We start from the raw sequence: 16,252 nt of genomic DNA, 5'->3' as shown, positions 1-16,252 counted from the left end.
ATAGAACAAAAAGTTGTGAGACGTGATTTTTTTTATAAGACGTACTAGTTTGAAGATAACAGCAGGTTAAATCCCAAATGGACAACACAAGGCATGATATCAGTGGAACAGAGCAATCAATCAAGTTAGTGGTGGGAGTCAAATGACTGAGCCGTTTAAATTTCCGTTAAAAAATGTTACATACCGGTACACATTTTCGTATTAGTTAGAATTTGACTTACAGATTCCATCATTGTGGGGGCATAACAATTTCAATCCCGACAAACTCTTGTTTTTGCAATCTGCTGGAGACACGAGAACGAACCGGTAAACATAAACCTGAAGAAAATGTTTTTGTCAAAACATTTGGGTTGGGTCTTTCCAAACATATCATATTCCTTATCTATATGTGTTTCAGGGATAGTATTTTGGTTCACATCACCTCGACTGTGGACTTCGATTCGTTTCCAGGCTTGTAAAGGCCAGACTGACTTTTACATGCGTGAAAACCTGATTTGTTGTTGTTTAATGATTTATGGTGGGATTTAAGGTAAATTTGCTAGATATTGCAAAACAAATTCTAAAGACAATTGCCCACAGCACCTTCAATCCACATCAGTCCATCATACCGCGTTGATATGCTTATTAAAATACAATGTAACAATCTATTATTTCTCTCCTGTGTTTGGGATGGCTGCTGAATAATTGTATCTGATCCACCTTGCAGGTATATAACAGAGTTTGTAAACCTAGGCAATGTGTCAGCTCTGCGTACGTTCAGGGTTCTGAGGGCTTTGAAAACAATTTCAGTTATCCCAGGTAAGACAGTCCAGGTGTGTGTGTTTGCGGGTGGGCGAGTCACGGGGGTTGATGTTAGGTGTGGTTTTGTTTCAGTCCCTCTCCTCTCCTCTTCCTCCTTCGTTCTCTTCCCGCTGGTCGGACAGGCGATCTCTCTCTCACCGTGGTGTCCCCTCCCGGTCTTCGATGGTGGTGCTGGTGTCGTGCTCTTGCGCGTACATGCGTGCGTGCGTGTGTGTTGTTATCGTGTGTGTTGTGTGTCATGGGGTTCTGTTCTGTGTGTCATCCTACCTTGTTACAGATATATAACAGAGTTTGTGGACCTTGGAAATGTCTCGGCGCTGAGAACGTTCAGGGTTCTCCGAGCCTTGAAAACAATTTCTGTCATTCCAGGTGAGACTCCCATTTAAACACTAAGGCTGAGCTTATTTTATCTATTCCCTGTCTTTATTTCTACTTAGTTTTTCTTATTAAAAAGAGGATGTTTTAGAATTTTCACCATTTCTTGCTTTACTTTTACTTTTTTATGATGATCAAAAATGGTAGCAATACATTTTTGATAGGCTTAGCAGTCTACTGGCAGTCTTGTGGGCTCACGTGTCCCCTATGGACAGCTGGGCTTGTACAGCACATCAGGATGTCTGTATTTCTAACCCACGTTAAATAGAAGTTAATGTTCAAAACAATATATGTGATAATATGTGATAATGTAGGGGCAGTGTTTAGATATGACTTCAAAGTAGTTGACTTTCAGGATGTTATTATGAGGGGTTAGACGTACAAACTATTTAAGGAACAAACATAATCATAAGTAGTTTAAATCTGTCACCTCTTTGCACATTTTGTTTGTGTTCAGTTTTATTTCATACTTTGATCCAAATTCTTACATTCTACGACATCGCCTTCTTGTTCCTAAAGACCATTTGATTCCCTAAGACTGCCAAGCCTAATTTGACAACACATTGATGCTGCATGAAGCTTTGAGACACATGCTTTTCAGAGTTTGGCTTTAAGAGGCTTTTCTTTTGGATTTTGTTGTCTTTTATTTATAAGAGTTATTTGATTCAGGGTTCAGACTTTTTTCTTTTGAAGAGCTTTGTCCATCCTGGGAGTTAAAGGCAAACATAAAAAATAAATAAGGAACATTTTGTCTATGTGTCAAATTCCACACAGTAAACATTTTCTTATACACAATATCCACTCAAAATTATAGTTCAATAATATGACACTATGACGCTACTGTATCTCAGCAGATATACACCCACATGCACATATAGCGCACATGCACACACACACACACACACACCCACACACTACAGTACAGTACAATAAGCTCAGCCTCCAGCATACAGCACTCAGTTGTGCTCTGAGGGCTTGATCAGCACTGCAAGAGTGGGAGAAAGAGGTGCCTGGGATGGGAACGGTTCTTCAGTTAAGGCAAGGTGACCATCACAGTTTACAGACAGGTGATGCTAACACCAAGTCAATTCCTTCAGCCTTGGCGTTTAAATGACCTGCATGCCACCTCTCATTGCCCCTCCCCCCAGCCACCAACTCTTCCTCGCCTGTCCTTTCTTTCTCCTCTTCACTTCCTGCTTTCTTAACTGAGCCTGGTCCTGTGCGCTGTTTGTGGTGCTGCTGCGTTCAGTTGATTTGTTGGATGCAGTATCATAATTAACTGCAGCTAGTCAGGGATGTTCCCATAGATGGACACAAGAAGTAAAGGGAATTGTCATTTCAAACTGCCCTTGAGCCAGACACACCACATTTCTCCCTGGACAGCAGCCCACTGCTCCTAAATGCTTAGGATGGGTAAAATATAGGGGTCATATGTGTATGATGATTGGAAAATACAGTTTAAAGTTTATACTCCCATGATACAATTTCTCTTCTCCAGATAGATCCTAAATCCAGTTGCACTCTTAGAAATAAAGGAAGGACGTTTTTTTCAAGGGTCCTTTGTAAGACTAAGGACTCAAACCCTTTTATCGAAAGTACCCATATTGGAAGAAAGAGTTCTCCACGTTTTTTTGAAAGCATGGGCATTAAAACATCCTTCCAGCCCACATCCCAAAAACTGTGATTATGAACCATCCTTGTTGTGGGTTGCCCTGCACCACATCAGCCTCGGCCCTTCAGTTGCCTTATGGCGTGGCTCTCATGTCCCCAGACTTAGCTGTAAAATTAAGACCAGTTATAATGGAGAATGATCTGTTATATGCAAAAGGGATCTTGGTAGAACCGGATGGGTGGGTTCTAGATAAAACCCTTGGAATGTAAAACTGTTCTCGATATAACCCCCTGGTTGGATTCTTGGAAGCACCCTAAGAAGGTGGAATGTTTCTGGATAGAACCTCCAGAGAGGGTTCTGAGTGGAACTATTACACCATAAAATGGTTCTCTGTAGGACCTCTAATAGGGGGTTCTTGGTGGAGCCGTTCACATATATAATAAAAGTTCTACCAGTAACCAAAAAGGGTTCTCAAATGAAGACAAGCCAAGGAACCCTTTATTGTTCTAGTTAGCACATTTTATTTCTAAGAGTGCAGTGCTGTCTGTTCCTAATGAATGGAGAGCTTTTCTGCTGTTTCAGCTGCTATCAAGTATTTACTGTAAAGTGAAATTGTGTCTTTCTGATGGAAACATCCCATACAGCTGCAGTGTTTGTTGTGGTTATTTGTTTAGGAAAAAAATAAAATTGATTGCGTCTATGCACTATTGTAGTCAAATCAGTGTGCAGTCATTAAGAAATAGATAATCATGTCTTTAATTTTATTGAATGTTTGTTGAAGTATCTCTATTTGTTAACGATATAGCCATTAAAATCTGGCTAACCTCCTCTTATCACTGTTGTATAATATACAAGCTTTGCCCCTTTGCTTTTGTAATGTATTTGGGCTACATATGTATTTTTCTGTTATTGTTTATTTAACTCTGAGCACCAACTAGAGGATGCTTGTATGGATGTAGTTATAATAACACGTTTGGTGATATAAGAACATAACACTCACCGGCAACGTTCTAGTGTTCGCCTGACCGATCTGTTCCCACAAATGGGCTTTTCAGTCTTTGTTATAATAATGTACGTCTGACAGACGAAAAGTTCAGGGATTTTCAACTTGAAGCGATTAGAGCGACTGCACAAAAAAGAGGCTGCCACTCAGAAAAAAGACGCTATGTGGACCATTATTTTTTTTTATTTATACAGGCATTATTTATTAATCAAGTTGAAGAGTCCAACAGTTTCTGGTTTGATCAACTATGATTGACAGTGGCTGGGAACATGAGCAAACTCCCCACACTCATCAGATTCAGGTTCAATGTTGGTAAATCATGATTGGTACAGGGAAGTATGTGACAGTGACATCACGTGTTGCAACTGAGCCCTGCCCACTTTCAACCAGAGAGCACAAATAAAGATACAAATGAAAATTTAATTTCTACATTGCAAAAACCAAAAGCTTCGCAATATTGGCAGAAAATGATTTGCTTATGTCGGACCTGTTAATTTATAGTTAGAAGCTGATTGAGAAAAAAAAATCTGGTTATCAGTTAATATGCATCTACTCTTAAAAGAAGGTGCTGAGTATAATGGTGCAATATTTAGGATAATGATAATACTGAAAATTGTCAAGTAGAGCTTCGAAAGAATGTAACGGATAAAGCAAAGGAATAGAACACATAGTGTAATGGTTCTATATTATCAACATATCCTATTTGTCCTTTTTTAACAAATTCATGAACTTTATCTTTTATTTGATATTCTTGACTTTCCAATGACAAAAACATAAAGCCACATTTCTTAAATTATATCACACAGCTTATTAAACCTGTAAAAGAAAAGGCATCCAGTTAGTAACATGATATGGGAAATTATTGTGCAAGATATTGGGCACATATATAACGCAAACAAGTGGGGCATACATAGAAAAAGAGGACAGAAGACATTCAACTCCTCAGATATCTCGACTTAAACCTGCAAAATAGAGAGCTACGTTTAACACTTGAACAATAAACGTATTCTCTTCAAACAATCAACTTACTATAATTCTATATATTTTTTGCATATTGCAAATATAACCATATCTGTAAGAATCCACTATCTTTTATGTCAAACACAGCCGTTTGCCAATTGTGACCATGGAGGTGTTGACATTTCTGTCTCTGTATATGATTAAGTCATAGGCCAAGTAAGTTAATATGTACAACATGGCTAGCAACTATCTGAATAATTGAACAACAAAAAGGCGCGAATGACGAGAAGAACAACAACAAGCTCTGTCAACACACTGGTTTTATACTAAAAAAATCCACATGGCACACTGAGTCAATTTCTGGTGTTGAGGCTTGGCAGCCTGAGCGTAGGTGCTTGAGAGATAATTCCAATGTCTGCCAAGTTTTTTATGTAATAGTTAAATGCAGGATTAGATATACGTTACCTAACTTAACATTTTCTGTGCCTTTTCTGTGAGTCAGTTCTCAATTGCAGCTTAAAAAAGAAAAGAAAACTCGGCTTGTGCGCTGTTGTAATGCCAAAATGTTCAATTATTTGTTTGTGTGTGTGTGTGTGTGTGTGTGTGCATTTTAATTTGTTTGCTGATGCGAATGTGTATTTGAGTTTGTCTGTTTTCATGTTTGTGTGTGTGTGTGTGTGTGTGTGTGTGTTTATTGTACATTAATTGACAGGCCTGAAGACCATTGTGGGTGCTCTGATCCAGTCTGTGAAGAAGCTGTCGGATGTGATGATCCTGACCGTCTTCTGTCTCAGCGTCTTTGCTCTGATTGGACTGCAGCTCTTCATGGGGAACCTGCGGCAGAAGTGTGTGATCTGGCCAATCAACATGACTGAGCAGTATCCGAATGGCAGCAGGGCATTTGTCTGGATGGAATACATCATGAATGACAGTGAGAGTTTACTTTGACACTTGATTTTACTAGTTGCACATGATTACATAAATGGGACTTCAAAGAAAGTGAGTGCATCCTAGCAGTTCTCTCTTCTTCCTATTGTTTTGCAGTTAATAAATAACAGTGTATACTTATAATGCGTACATTTTCCCCAAAGATAAATATATTTGACTGTTTTCTGTTTTTTTTTCTTATAGCTAATTTCTACACCCTCCCTGGTCAGCTTGATGCTCTCTTATGTGGAAATAGTAGTGACTCAGGGTAAGTTAGTGCTTCACTCATGAAATGCATGCCTCCATATTTATACTTTAATGTTGTTAGCAGGTGTCTCCCATTTTTCTGTAGTTCTTTTGCACATTGCACATGCAATCAATGATGGAACCAGGTGCTTATGCCACCCTCAAGCATCTAATTTTGGCCGGATCTTCAGGCCACATTGTTTTTTGCAAACTTTACCGTACACAAAACAGGACAGGTGAATTCCAATTAAGAAAACTTGGAATTTTGCTGTTTGTTTTTGGCTGTGGCACACCGTTGACTTCTCTTAAGGGAAATAGTGTGGACACCCTGATTTAGACAGCCTAAACAGTCTAAACATGTATTCATAATTCATGAGCCAAGGTTTACTGATGCTGTGAAATATTACGGTAAATCATATCAATATTCTACTGCTAACAGTTTCATGTAAGTATGCGTGCACAAGCAAACAACAAAACACACTTATCAAGACTTTTCTTCAGGCCCGTTTTCATGTCCCTGTTGTATCTTAGTGTATGTGATCCCAAGTGTGTTGGTGCTCAAGTGGCACATTTCAGTCATTTGTTAAGCCAGTTTTTGTATTCCTGTGTGTTCCTTTCAGACGATGTCCAGAGGGCTATATGTGTATGAAAGCTGGAAGGAACCCCAACTATGGTTACACCAGCTTTGACAGCTTTGGTTGGGCTTTCCTCACTCTCTTTCGTCTCATGACCCAAGACTTCTGGGAAAATCTCTACATGCTGGTAATGCAGTGGTTTCTGATATCCTTTTCTCTTATCCTTACATTAAAATTGGTAGGATGTAGATATAGAGTACTTTATAATATAATAAATAATAAATATTTATATATATATATATATATATATATATATAATAAATATAATAGTACCAGACAGTCGAAATATGGAATATAGCCTATAACCTTAACTCTGACTATTTTTTATTTAGGAAGAAAACCTGCCATGCAGGTGGCAGTTGCTAATTTCATTCCCTTGATGAAGCCTTTGAATGAAGCTGATTTAGAGATCTATAAAGCCTCATTTCATCATAAACATTTTACATCACCATCGTAATACCTGGATGAATCCGCAATGGTGGCTCTGGAGCTCTCAACTATCACATTATTTGCCCTCTGAATAAAAGGAAAGGGAGGACAGCTGATCAGAAATATTCTGGTTAGGAGTGTGTGACTAGCAACTACAATAGTACAGGAAGAAAATCATCAAGTTAATTATTTTGTTCTGAAATTACCTTTAGAACAGTCATGATCTCTGCCAGAGACAACTCAACCAGTATTACACCTTTGCCTTCTTTCGCTCTCACCTTCTGTTACTTTTAAGGACACACATGCATGTACAAAATATATAACATGTGTATAAATCTGTAATGTTAAACTACACTTCCATGACGCTGCATTTGCATTGTTCTCCTCCTTCAGACCTACACCACTGCAGCCATAAGAGACTTTCACTGTGTGTGTGTGTGTGTGTGTGTGTGTGTGTGTGTGTGTGTGTGTGTGTGTGTGTGTGTGTGTGTGTGTGTGTGTGTGTGTGTGTGTGTGTAGGTTTAAATCTGGGACTTCCTGCACTCTTAGGCTTCTCTCCTGTCTGGAGGTTTTAGGAGAAAGTCAGGAACCAAATATAGAAGCACCAGCAATGCTGCTTTATATGTTGGGAAGAGGACAACATGTCTGTCTATTTTTCCATGTTAAATGACTCTAAATCCCTGATTTGTTCTCATTGCTTTCTCTGTGTGTATCTGTCAGACGCTGCGAGCCGCTGGGAAGACCTACATGATCTTCTTTGTGCTGGTCATCTTTGTGGGCTCCTTCTACCTGGTGAATCTCATCTTGGCTGTGGTGGCCATGGCTTATGAGGAGCAGAACCAGGCCACTATTGAGGAGGCAGAGCAGAAAGAGGCTGAATTTAAGGCCATGCTGGAGCAGCTCAAGAGGCAGCAAGAGGAAACACAGGTTGGTTTCATTCTCTCTCACACACACCTTAACCTGTGTTTCCTAGTTATGGTTATCATGCGTCTTTTCTTTCCCTCTCAGGCTGCTGCCATGGCGACATCTGCAGGCACGGTGTCAGAGGCTGCATTAGAGGATGAAGGAGGAGGGCACTTGTCACGCAGCTCCTCCAATGCCTCCAAGCTAAGCTCCAAGAGTGCCAAGGAGCGTCGCAATCGCAAGAAGAAATCGCGTCAGAAAGAGCAAGACAAAGAGAAGGGGGACAGTGAGAAGGTTGTAAAGTCTGAATCCGATGATGGCAGCAAGAAAAGCACCATTCGTTTCCCAGGAAGCCGGCTGGGGGGGAGGAAGACATCCATTATGAACCAGGTAAAGTTAGCAAAAAGGAATTATTGGATGGTAGACTAGGCCTCAGCATGTGTCCATAAGGAAAGTAAGCTTTATCCTCCTCTCTTGAGCCACATCCATCTTGAGGCTCTTTTTGCTTCTTCAATGAACTTGCTGATGACTCGTCTTCACCACTTTCTCTTAATGTTTAGTGTATTGCAAGGTCTGAGCAGAGATTGAGATTGCATTCAAAAGTCAGACCTTGCTTTCCAACCACCAAAATATCTGCTCCAGCAAATGATTTGTTGACTGGTCAGACCAAAAAACAATATTTGGTGTGATCTGAGTAGTTGCAATGTGCTGGGCGATCTTCAACTGCCCCTTCGGGTCTACAGTAAGGGTTTTATATTAAGGTTTTTTAAGTAAGTGGGTCACATTGCCGTGTTGGGATTGGGTTGGGATTGGGTTGTATTGTATCGGAGTAGTTCTACAAGTACGGATACCTGCCTGCACAGTATCGGACCTGATGACCAATATTGGGATTGGTAATGGTCCTTACTAACAACGCCTCTACACTAAACTCCTTTTCCCAGAATAATTTAAATGCTCAGCAGCCATTTTCTCACAAGATCAGTTTTGAAGTGCACATGTACAACTCTCAACGAAGATGAGAAGGAAGCAAGCTGGAAAAAACAATGTGTTCAATATTTTTTTTCGGTAAGTGAGTTGCTAAATTTACTAGCCCAGCGTGGCGTTTTACTTGCCAAAGAAAATCCTTATTGTTGAACCCTTCCAGTCCAGGCCAGGATTCTGGTTGAAGTCTCTGCTATGGGTAACCACTCTTACTGGCCTTGACTCCACTTGCTTAACCATCTCCTCTGCTTGACACTTTCCCTGCAGAATCCAACCATAGCCTAGTATGGGATGTGATCTGATGGTCAGGTCGTCCATAAGAGCCCTATCGGTGTTTGACTACAGTCAGATTTGGTCTTTGGGCCTTCCAATTCTGGCTCTGCTGAGTTGGAGATAATCTTCATCACCAGAGAAAACAAGATGACAGAGATATGTGTTGTGTTCCTCCTGCTCCCGCCAGAAACGTAATTCTTGTCTGGTGGAACTTCGAACCTTGTTCAAGTAAATTTTGGCACTAGATTTTCCATTCTTACTCATCAGGCTCCCCTGGGATTATGTTCCCATGAGATTCTCTGTAGCTTGGTTTTGGGCTCCTCCTCGCAGATGCTGCTTGCCAACCTGTTCTACCCCGCTAAGCGACACTGTCACTGTCATGGTTGATAACCTGTCTTCCCTAGTCACCACTGAATGGTCAGCTTTGCTTTCTACAAAAAAAACTTGTAGGCTTCTAAACACATCATCAGGGATGTTCCTGAATTCGTAGGATGTTTTAGGTATTTTTGCATCGTACACCTTCCATTTGACTCAGGTGGGGTTGATCAGGCATGAGCTTGTGTCTAGATGTTAGCTAGCCTACGTCCCCCCTTTGGCTCTGCTCTCTTGAGCCACAGCCTTCTTGAGGCTCTTTCTGCCATTTCAGTTCCTCCTCTCTCACTCAATGCCCAGCATTTTATACCTATCTGGCTGGATATCAGGCTGTATGTTCTTCAACTGCCTCGCCTACATTCACTGACCAGTCCCTCTTCCTACTCAAATGTTCGTCTGAACAATCCTCCCTGGGCACTGTTGGCTCCACAGAGATTTTTCTTTCTTTCTTTGGATTAAGAAACAATTGCACACAAGGAAGTTAATAAAGCATTTGTTGTAATGAATACTTTCTGTAGAAAGTCAAATAGGACAAGCGTTTAACAAAACTAAACTGCACTATAATATTACTTATAATAATAACAAAACTCTCCCCCTCTGCATCTGTTTCTCCATCTCCAGTCACTACTCAGCATCCCAGGCTCTCCCTTCATGTCCCGCCACAACAGCCGCAGCAGCATCTTCAGCTTCAAAGGCCGTTCCAAGGACATGGGCTCAGAGAATGAGTTTGCAGACGACGAGCACAGTACAGTAGAAGAGAGCGAAGACCGCCGAGGCTCACTATTCATCCCTTACCGCCGCAACAGCTACAGTGGCTACAGCCAAGGCTCATCCCGCATCCACCCGCTGGCACCCCACTCTGGAGGGAAGAGGAACAGCACAGTGGACTGCAATGGCGTGGTGTCTCTCATCGGCCCTGGGCCCGGCAGACGACTTCTGCCTGAGGTGAAAATAGATAAGGCAGCCACTGATGACAGTGTAAGGACGTCCATGGGACACCAATACAGTTTAGGCATGATGGTGGTGGCCCCGGTCTCTGCAGCTTCACAACCTCTTCCCCTTGGCTCTTGATCCTTTTTCCCTAAACTCAGTAGATCCCTTTTCCTCCCCTGAATATCTAGATTATGTCTTATTATTTCATCTTACACTAACATTTACATTCTCACATTTACCTAATGCCCCTTTTCCACTGCTCATTTTTAACAGCTCTTGAAGGCACTAACCAGCTGAAACAGTATCCCCATGCCTTACCAGCATCATGAAAATCATTTCATTGATTAAAATCTAACAATAATGCAATATGATATCAGCCATCCACTAACTTCCCCTAACAACTCTGTCACTAAGCTCATGCATATACACTCATTGTCATTCATAAAAACAAAACCGACAAAACATTTTACAAAAAAAAACTCACTCCCTAATTCTACTTCTTTCATTATTAGGGGATTTCCACAACCAGGCCCACACTGTTTTAACCCCTGCTTGTATCTATTCCTCTATTTCTTTCTGTCTCTTTCTGCCTTCCTCTCTTACCTTCTTGTTCTCATTTATCCTCCGCTCCTGATCCGCTGGATGGTGCAAGAACAAATCTGAAACCTTTTTTCTATAACAATATTTCTCCTCATTCTAGCTAGCATGGTAGACCCCTCTTTTATTCTCAACCAATCTACCTGCTTTTACCTTTTTACCTTTCTTAAAATGGAGCATGGTGTAGCAACAATTGAGGTCTTGAATTCCCATCTGTTCTTGACATGCATGTGACTGCATGCAGTTTAATGTTGTTTACTTAGGGACTGACGCTATGTTATGCACAGTAAACGATGAAAGGGTTAGAAACTGTACCGTAAATTCTCAAATAAAAGCCAGTACTTCAATACTGGCCACTTACTAAAAATGTAATAAATGGAATACCATTATCTCAAGTAATAGTGTGATAGTTTGAAAGTCCTGGTACTCTTCTCAGTTGTGGTAAATTAAAGCAACTATTTGAGAATTGGCAGCATGAATTTGAAATGTGTTCTATGATATGTTGCAGAAAATGCTTAAACTAAACAAATCAGGTATTTTTGGGGAAACGTGAAAAAGATTTGAATGATCTGAGGTGAAAAGCTACATTCATCATTAGTTTTTTCATCTTCTGAGCAGACATATGGCATCATTCATAATTTATTTAGCTTCAGAGCATGAGTTTCAATGTGTGATGTTTTCGCTTGTGCATTAATTTTAGTACTATCTCTGACTGGTCATTGTGTCTTTCTGTGAGTACAGACTACGGACATGGAGATTAAGAAGAAACACTCTGGTTCTCTCATGGTGTCTGTGGATCAGCTCAACTCCTCCTTCAAAGGAAAGGACCGAGCCAATAGTCAGATGAGCGTAGTCACCAACACACTCTTGGAGGGTACAGACAGTGAACATGTTTCCTTTTTTTATTTACACCTTTTACCAAAATATGATCTGTATTATTCAGATGAAAAAATCCAAATGAACGTTGCATTTACACCTGTAGTTAAATATAGGTTCTTGTTAAACATATGCATGCTGTCTGCAGTAGATCTGGATATAGAAATTGCAAGTATGAAGGCAGTCTGATGTTCACAAAACAGATGTCAGCTGTATTCTACAATCAGTGAGCAGATTCCTACTCACCAAAAAAATACTGATGGAGATGTGTTGACAATTCGAGCCAGCCATGTTGCACTAGATACTTTTTCGTTCATGCCACAAATTTTAATTATTTTCTTGATGCATACAAGGCATCCAGATACAGATGAAGTCTGTTACTCAACATTTTTTGAAAAAAAAAATTTGAAAACAAAAAGTTTTTTTCTTCTGTCACTTCTCACCTTCTTGGTTTCTTCTTCTTGTTGTCCTCCTGCAGAGTTGGAGGAGTCTCAGAGGAAGTGTCCTCCCTGTTGGTACAAGTTTGCCAATGTCTTCCTCATCTGGGAATGCTTTCCCATGTGGCTGAAGATCAAGCACGTAGTCTACTTGATTGTCATGGACCCATTTGTTGACCTGGCCATCACCATTTGTATCGTCCTCAACACCCTTTTCATGGCCATGGAGCACTACCCGATGACCCCCCATTTTGAGGGAGTCCTGGCTGTTGGCAACCTGGTGAGAAACTGTAGTTCTTACATTGGCCTTTCTGATACCACTGACATTTGCCTTTGAAACTGTTTATGCCTGCATGGACCTCATTATCTCTCTCAGGAGTTACAGAAGCATGTTTGCCCCACCTACCTGCCTTAACCTCAATCCAATACATCAGTGCATCATTTGGTATGCGCACTTAAGAATACACACACGCATAGTGAATATAGGACTCTGATGGGGTCTCATTAAAGATTTAGTTCCATTTTAATGTAGCCAGCCAGCCTGCTCCCCAAACTCTCATCACCCCCACTCAGGTCACTCTCCTGCTTCCGTTGCATCCTGCTTACCTCAACTCTACTGAACTCTGTCAAACTCTCTCTCTCTCTCTCTCTCTCTCTCTCTCTCTCTCTCTCTCTCTCTCTCTCTCTCTCTCACTCTCTCTCTCTCTCTCTCTCTCTCTCTCTCTCTCTCTCTCTCTCTCTCTCTCTCTCTCTCTCTCTCTCACACACACACACACAAAATACCAGATCTAGTAATAAGTGCTGCCACTCATCTGTCCAGGAGTGGTGTGGCAGAGGACATATTAACCAAATGTACAGCAGACATTTTGATTTGTCTGTCAGATATCACAGGGCACAGCTGTCTGTAGACAACAGTATTGGCACAGTGTTGTTACTAAGACAGGAAATGAAGTCAGAGAGTTTGGCATGCTGTCAAAAGTGAAACAGGAACAGAAGTCAGAGGAATCTACGTGATGGATCATGGTGCGGTATGAATCATTGGATGTTCTCTGCAACACTGATTGGGCACATGATTAGCTGTTTGCTGGACGATATGGGACAGGCTAAAATACTACAGCCCCATACTAGTTCTGCTTGAATATGATTCTTTCCCCCAATTGATTTCAAGCGCCCCAAAGACGGTGTAAACAAATTTGGAATGTTATCCTTTTACTTTGTTAAAGTTATCTATAGAAGTTATTTAAATGATAAATTCTTGTTATTATTATGTTATTATCTGATCTGACGCCGCATGTTTTGGGTGCTGTTCCATTGATGGCCTTGAAGGCCAGTGCCATCATCTTGAATTGGATGCGTGCTGCAACAGGGAGCCAGTGGAGGTCACGGAGGAGGGGGGTCACATGGGAGAATTTGGGTAGATTGAAGACAAGACGTGCAGCATTCTGGATACGCTGCAATGGTTTAGTCGCCGAGGCCGGGAGTCCAGCAAGGAGAGTGTTGCAGTAGTCAAGGCAGGAGATGACCAGTGCTTAGACCAGGAGTTGCGTGCATCCTTTGTGAGGAAAGTCCAAATCCTGCGGATATTGTAGAGGGCAAATCTGCAGGATCGGGCCACAGCAGTGATGTTGGGGGTGCAGGATAGTTGGTCATCAAGGATTACACCCAGGTTCCTCGCAGTTGACGACGGCAATACTGTGATGCCCTCGACAGTGACCGACAGGTCCATGCGAGGGCAGTCTTTCCCCGGGATGAAGAGGAGTTCGGTTTTATTCGGGTTAAACTTCAGGTGATGCGTGGTTGTCCAGACAGAGATGTCTGCCAGACATTCCGAGATGTGAGCTGCAATGTGAGTGTCGGAGGTTTGGGGGAAAAGAGAGGAATAGCTGGGTGTCATCTGCGTAACAATGGTAAGAGAACCCATGTGATGTGATTACAGAGCCCAGTGATCTGGTGTGTAATGAGAACAGAAGCGGTCCTAATACTGAGCCTTGAGGGACACCTGTGTCCAGAGAACAGGGTTGGGACATAGAGCCATTCCATGTGACCTGAAGAGAGGGGCGGAGCTGTCAACTAATGACCACCTGGTGGTGAGTTAGGTCAGAGGATGGGGGAAACATTTGGACAGACCTGTTAAGCCCAAATGGGTAGTGCAGATGAACTGGGAATGGCTGGAGGAGCCCCCTGTCCGAGAGATCTTCAACTCACACCTCCGGCTGAGCCTTTCTGGCACCCCTATGGATGTTGGGTGCATCGAACCTGAGTGGGCGACGTTCAAAACTTCCATTGCCGAAGCTGCGGCAGTGAGCTGTTGTCTAAAGGTCTTAGGTGCCTCAAGGGGCAGTAACCCTCAAACACCATGGTGGACACCAGTGGTCAGGGAAGCCGTGCAACTGAAGAAGAAGGAAGACGCCGGAGGCAGTTGCAGGGTACCGACAGGCCCGAAGGGCTGCAGCCTCTGCCGTGAGGGAGGCAAAGCAGCGGGTGTGGGAGGAATTCGGAGTAGCCATGGAGAAGGACATTCGGTCAGCACAAAGGTGCTTCTGAAAAACCATCCGGCACCTCAGAAGGTGGAAACGGGAACCATCCAAGGTGTATACAGTAAGGATGGGACACTGTTGACCTCAACTGAGGAGGTAACTGGGTGGTGGATGGAGCACTTTGAGGAACTCCTGAATCTGACTGATACGCCCTCTATTGTAGAGGCAGAGTTGGAAGCTGATGGAGGATCATCGTTAATTTCCCAGGTGGAAGTCAGTGAGGTAGTCAAACAACTCTTCAGTGGGAAAGCCCCGGGGATTGATGAGATCCGTCCAGAAATGCTGAAGGCTTTGGTTGTGGAGGGGCTGTCTTGGATAACACGTCTCTTCAACATTGCGTGGAAGTCAGGCGGTCCCCCTTTTTGAACAGGAGGGGTGTGTACCAACTACAGGGGTATCACACTACTCCCTCCTTACCTCCCTGCTATACTCCAAGGTGCTGGAAAGGAAGGTTCGGCCGATAGTCGAACTTCTGATTGAAGAGGAACAATGCGGGTTCCGTCCTGGCCGTGGAACAATGGACCAACTCTTTACTCTCGCAAGGATCCTGGAGCGCCCCCTGGGAGATTTTGTGGGAGGTGCTGCGGGAGTAGGGGGTGAGGGGGTCACTTTTTTGGTCCATCCAATCTCTGTACTCCCAAAGTGAGAGCTAATCGGGTACTCGGCAGTAGTGTTGTTTTTGGCGTCCTGTTTTACTTTTAGTTTTAGTCTAGTCTTTGTCTCAAGCTATCATTTTAGTTTTTATCAGTTTTAGTCATGTTCATCCTATTTAGTCTAGTCTAGTCAAGTTTCAGTCGACTACAAGTCTGATCATTTTAGTCTTATTTTAGTCAGAATTGTCCATGACTATTTTAGTCTAGTTTTAGTCGAAGAAAACTGATGACATTCTAGTCTAGTTTTAGTCAAAGATTGTATTTAGCCAAACCCATTTCACAATTCAAACAAGGTTATCTTATAATTATATTATTATTACCTTATACACTCAAGAATACATCCATTCCAGACACAGAAGACGCTCTGATTTGAATTTACAACATATTATTTTACTAACCAAAAATGTTATCGTCACATGACCAGCATTTTCGCATCACGTCTTGTTTGTTGACGACAATATTTAGTCATAATTTTCATTAACGAAAGCAACACTACCCAGATACACATTTAATACAGTATAACTGTCAAAAAATAATGCCAATAAATATGACTCATATTTATTGGCATTATTTTCTACTTTATATTTTTACACTTATTTGACTCTCTTTCTTCTCTTTCTCTTATAACTGCAGCTGTATAACTTCCCGAGGGATTACTTAAGTATTCTGATTTCCACAGATATTTATGAACAAATATAAATA

At 41.8% G+C, this 16,252-nt stretch overlaps 1 protein-coding gene across 1 annotated transcript in view; it reads left to right on the top strand.

The window, feature by feature from the left end:
- scn8ab (sodium channel, voltage gated, type VIII, alpha subunit b) overlaps window positions 1-16,252 on the top strand; it is a 50,485-nt gene that overhangs the window by 14,161 nt on the left and 20,072 nt on the right. Inside the window, exons 6-14 of the mRNA XM_084023798.1 lie at window positions 1,079-1,170; window positions 5,464-5,682; window positions 5,883-5,946; window positions 6,545-6,686; window positions 7,709-7,915; window positions 7,997-8,281; window positions 10,139-10,495; window positions 11,789-11,921; window positions 12,402-12,640. Coding sequence (XP_083879924.1) covers window positions 1,079-1,170; window positions 5,464-5,682; window positions 5,883-5,946; window positions 6,545-6,686; window positions 7,709-7,915; window positions 7,997-8,281; window positions 10,139-10,495; window positions 11,789-11,921; window positions 12,402-12,640 — 1,738 coding nt within the window. The remainder of the gene's footprint in view (window positions 1-1,078; window positions 1,171-5,463; window positions 5,683-5,882; window positions 5,947-6,544; window positions 6,687-7,708; window positions 7,916-7,996; window positions 8,282-10,138; window positions 10,496-11,788; window positions 11,922-12,401; window positions 12,641-16,252) is intronic.

Source organism: Eutrigla gurnardus (genome assembly GCF_963514095.1).
Source record: "Eutrigla gurnardus genome assembly, chromosome: 2".
NCBI classification, from domain to species: Eukaryota; Metazoa; Chordata; class Actinopteri; order Perciformes; family Triglidae; genus Eutrigla; species Eutrigla gurnardus.
Note: the sequence above shows the minus strand (reverse complement) of the source record. Positions and strands in the feature narration are given on the sequence as shown.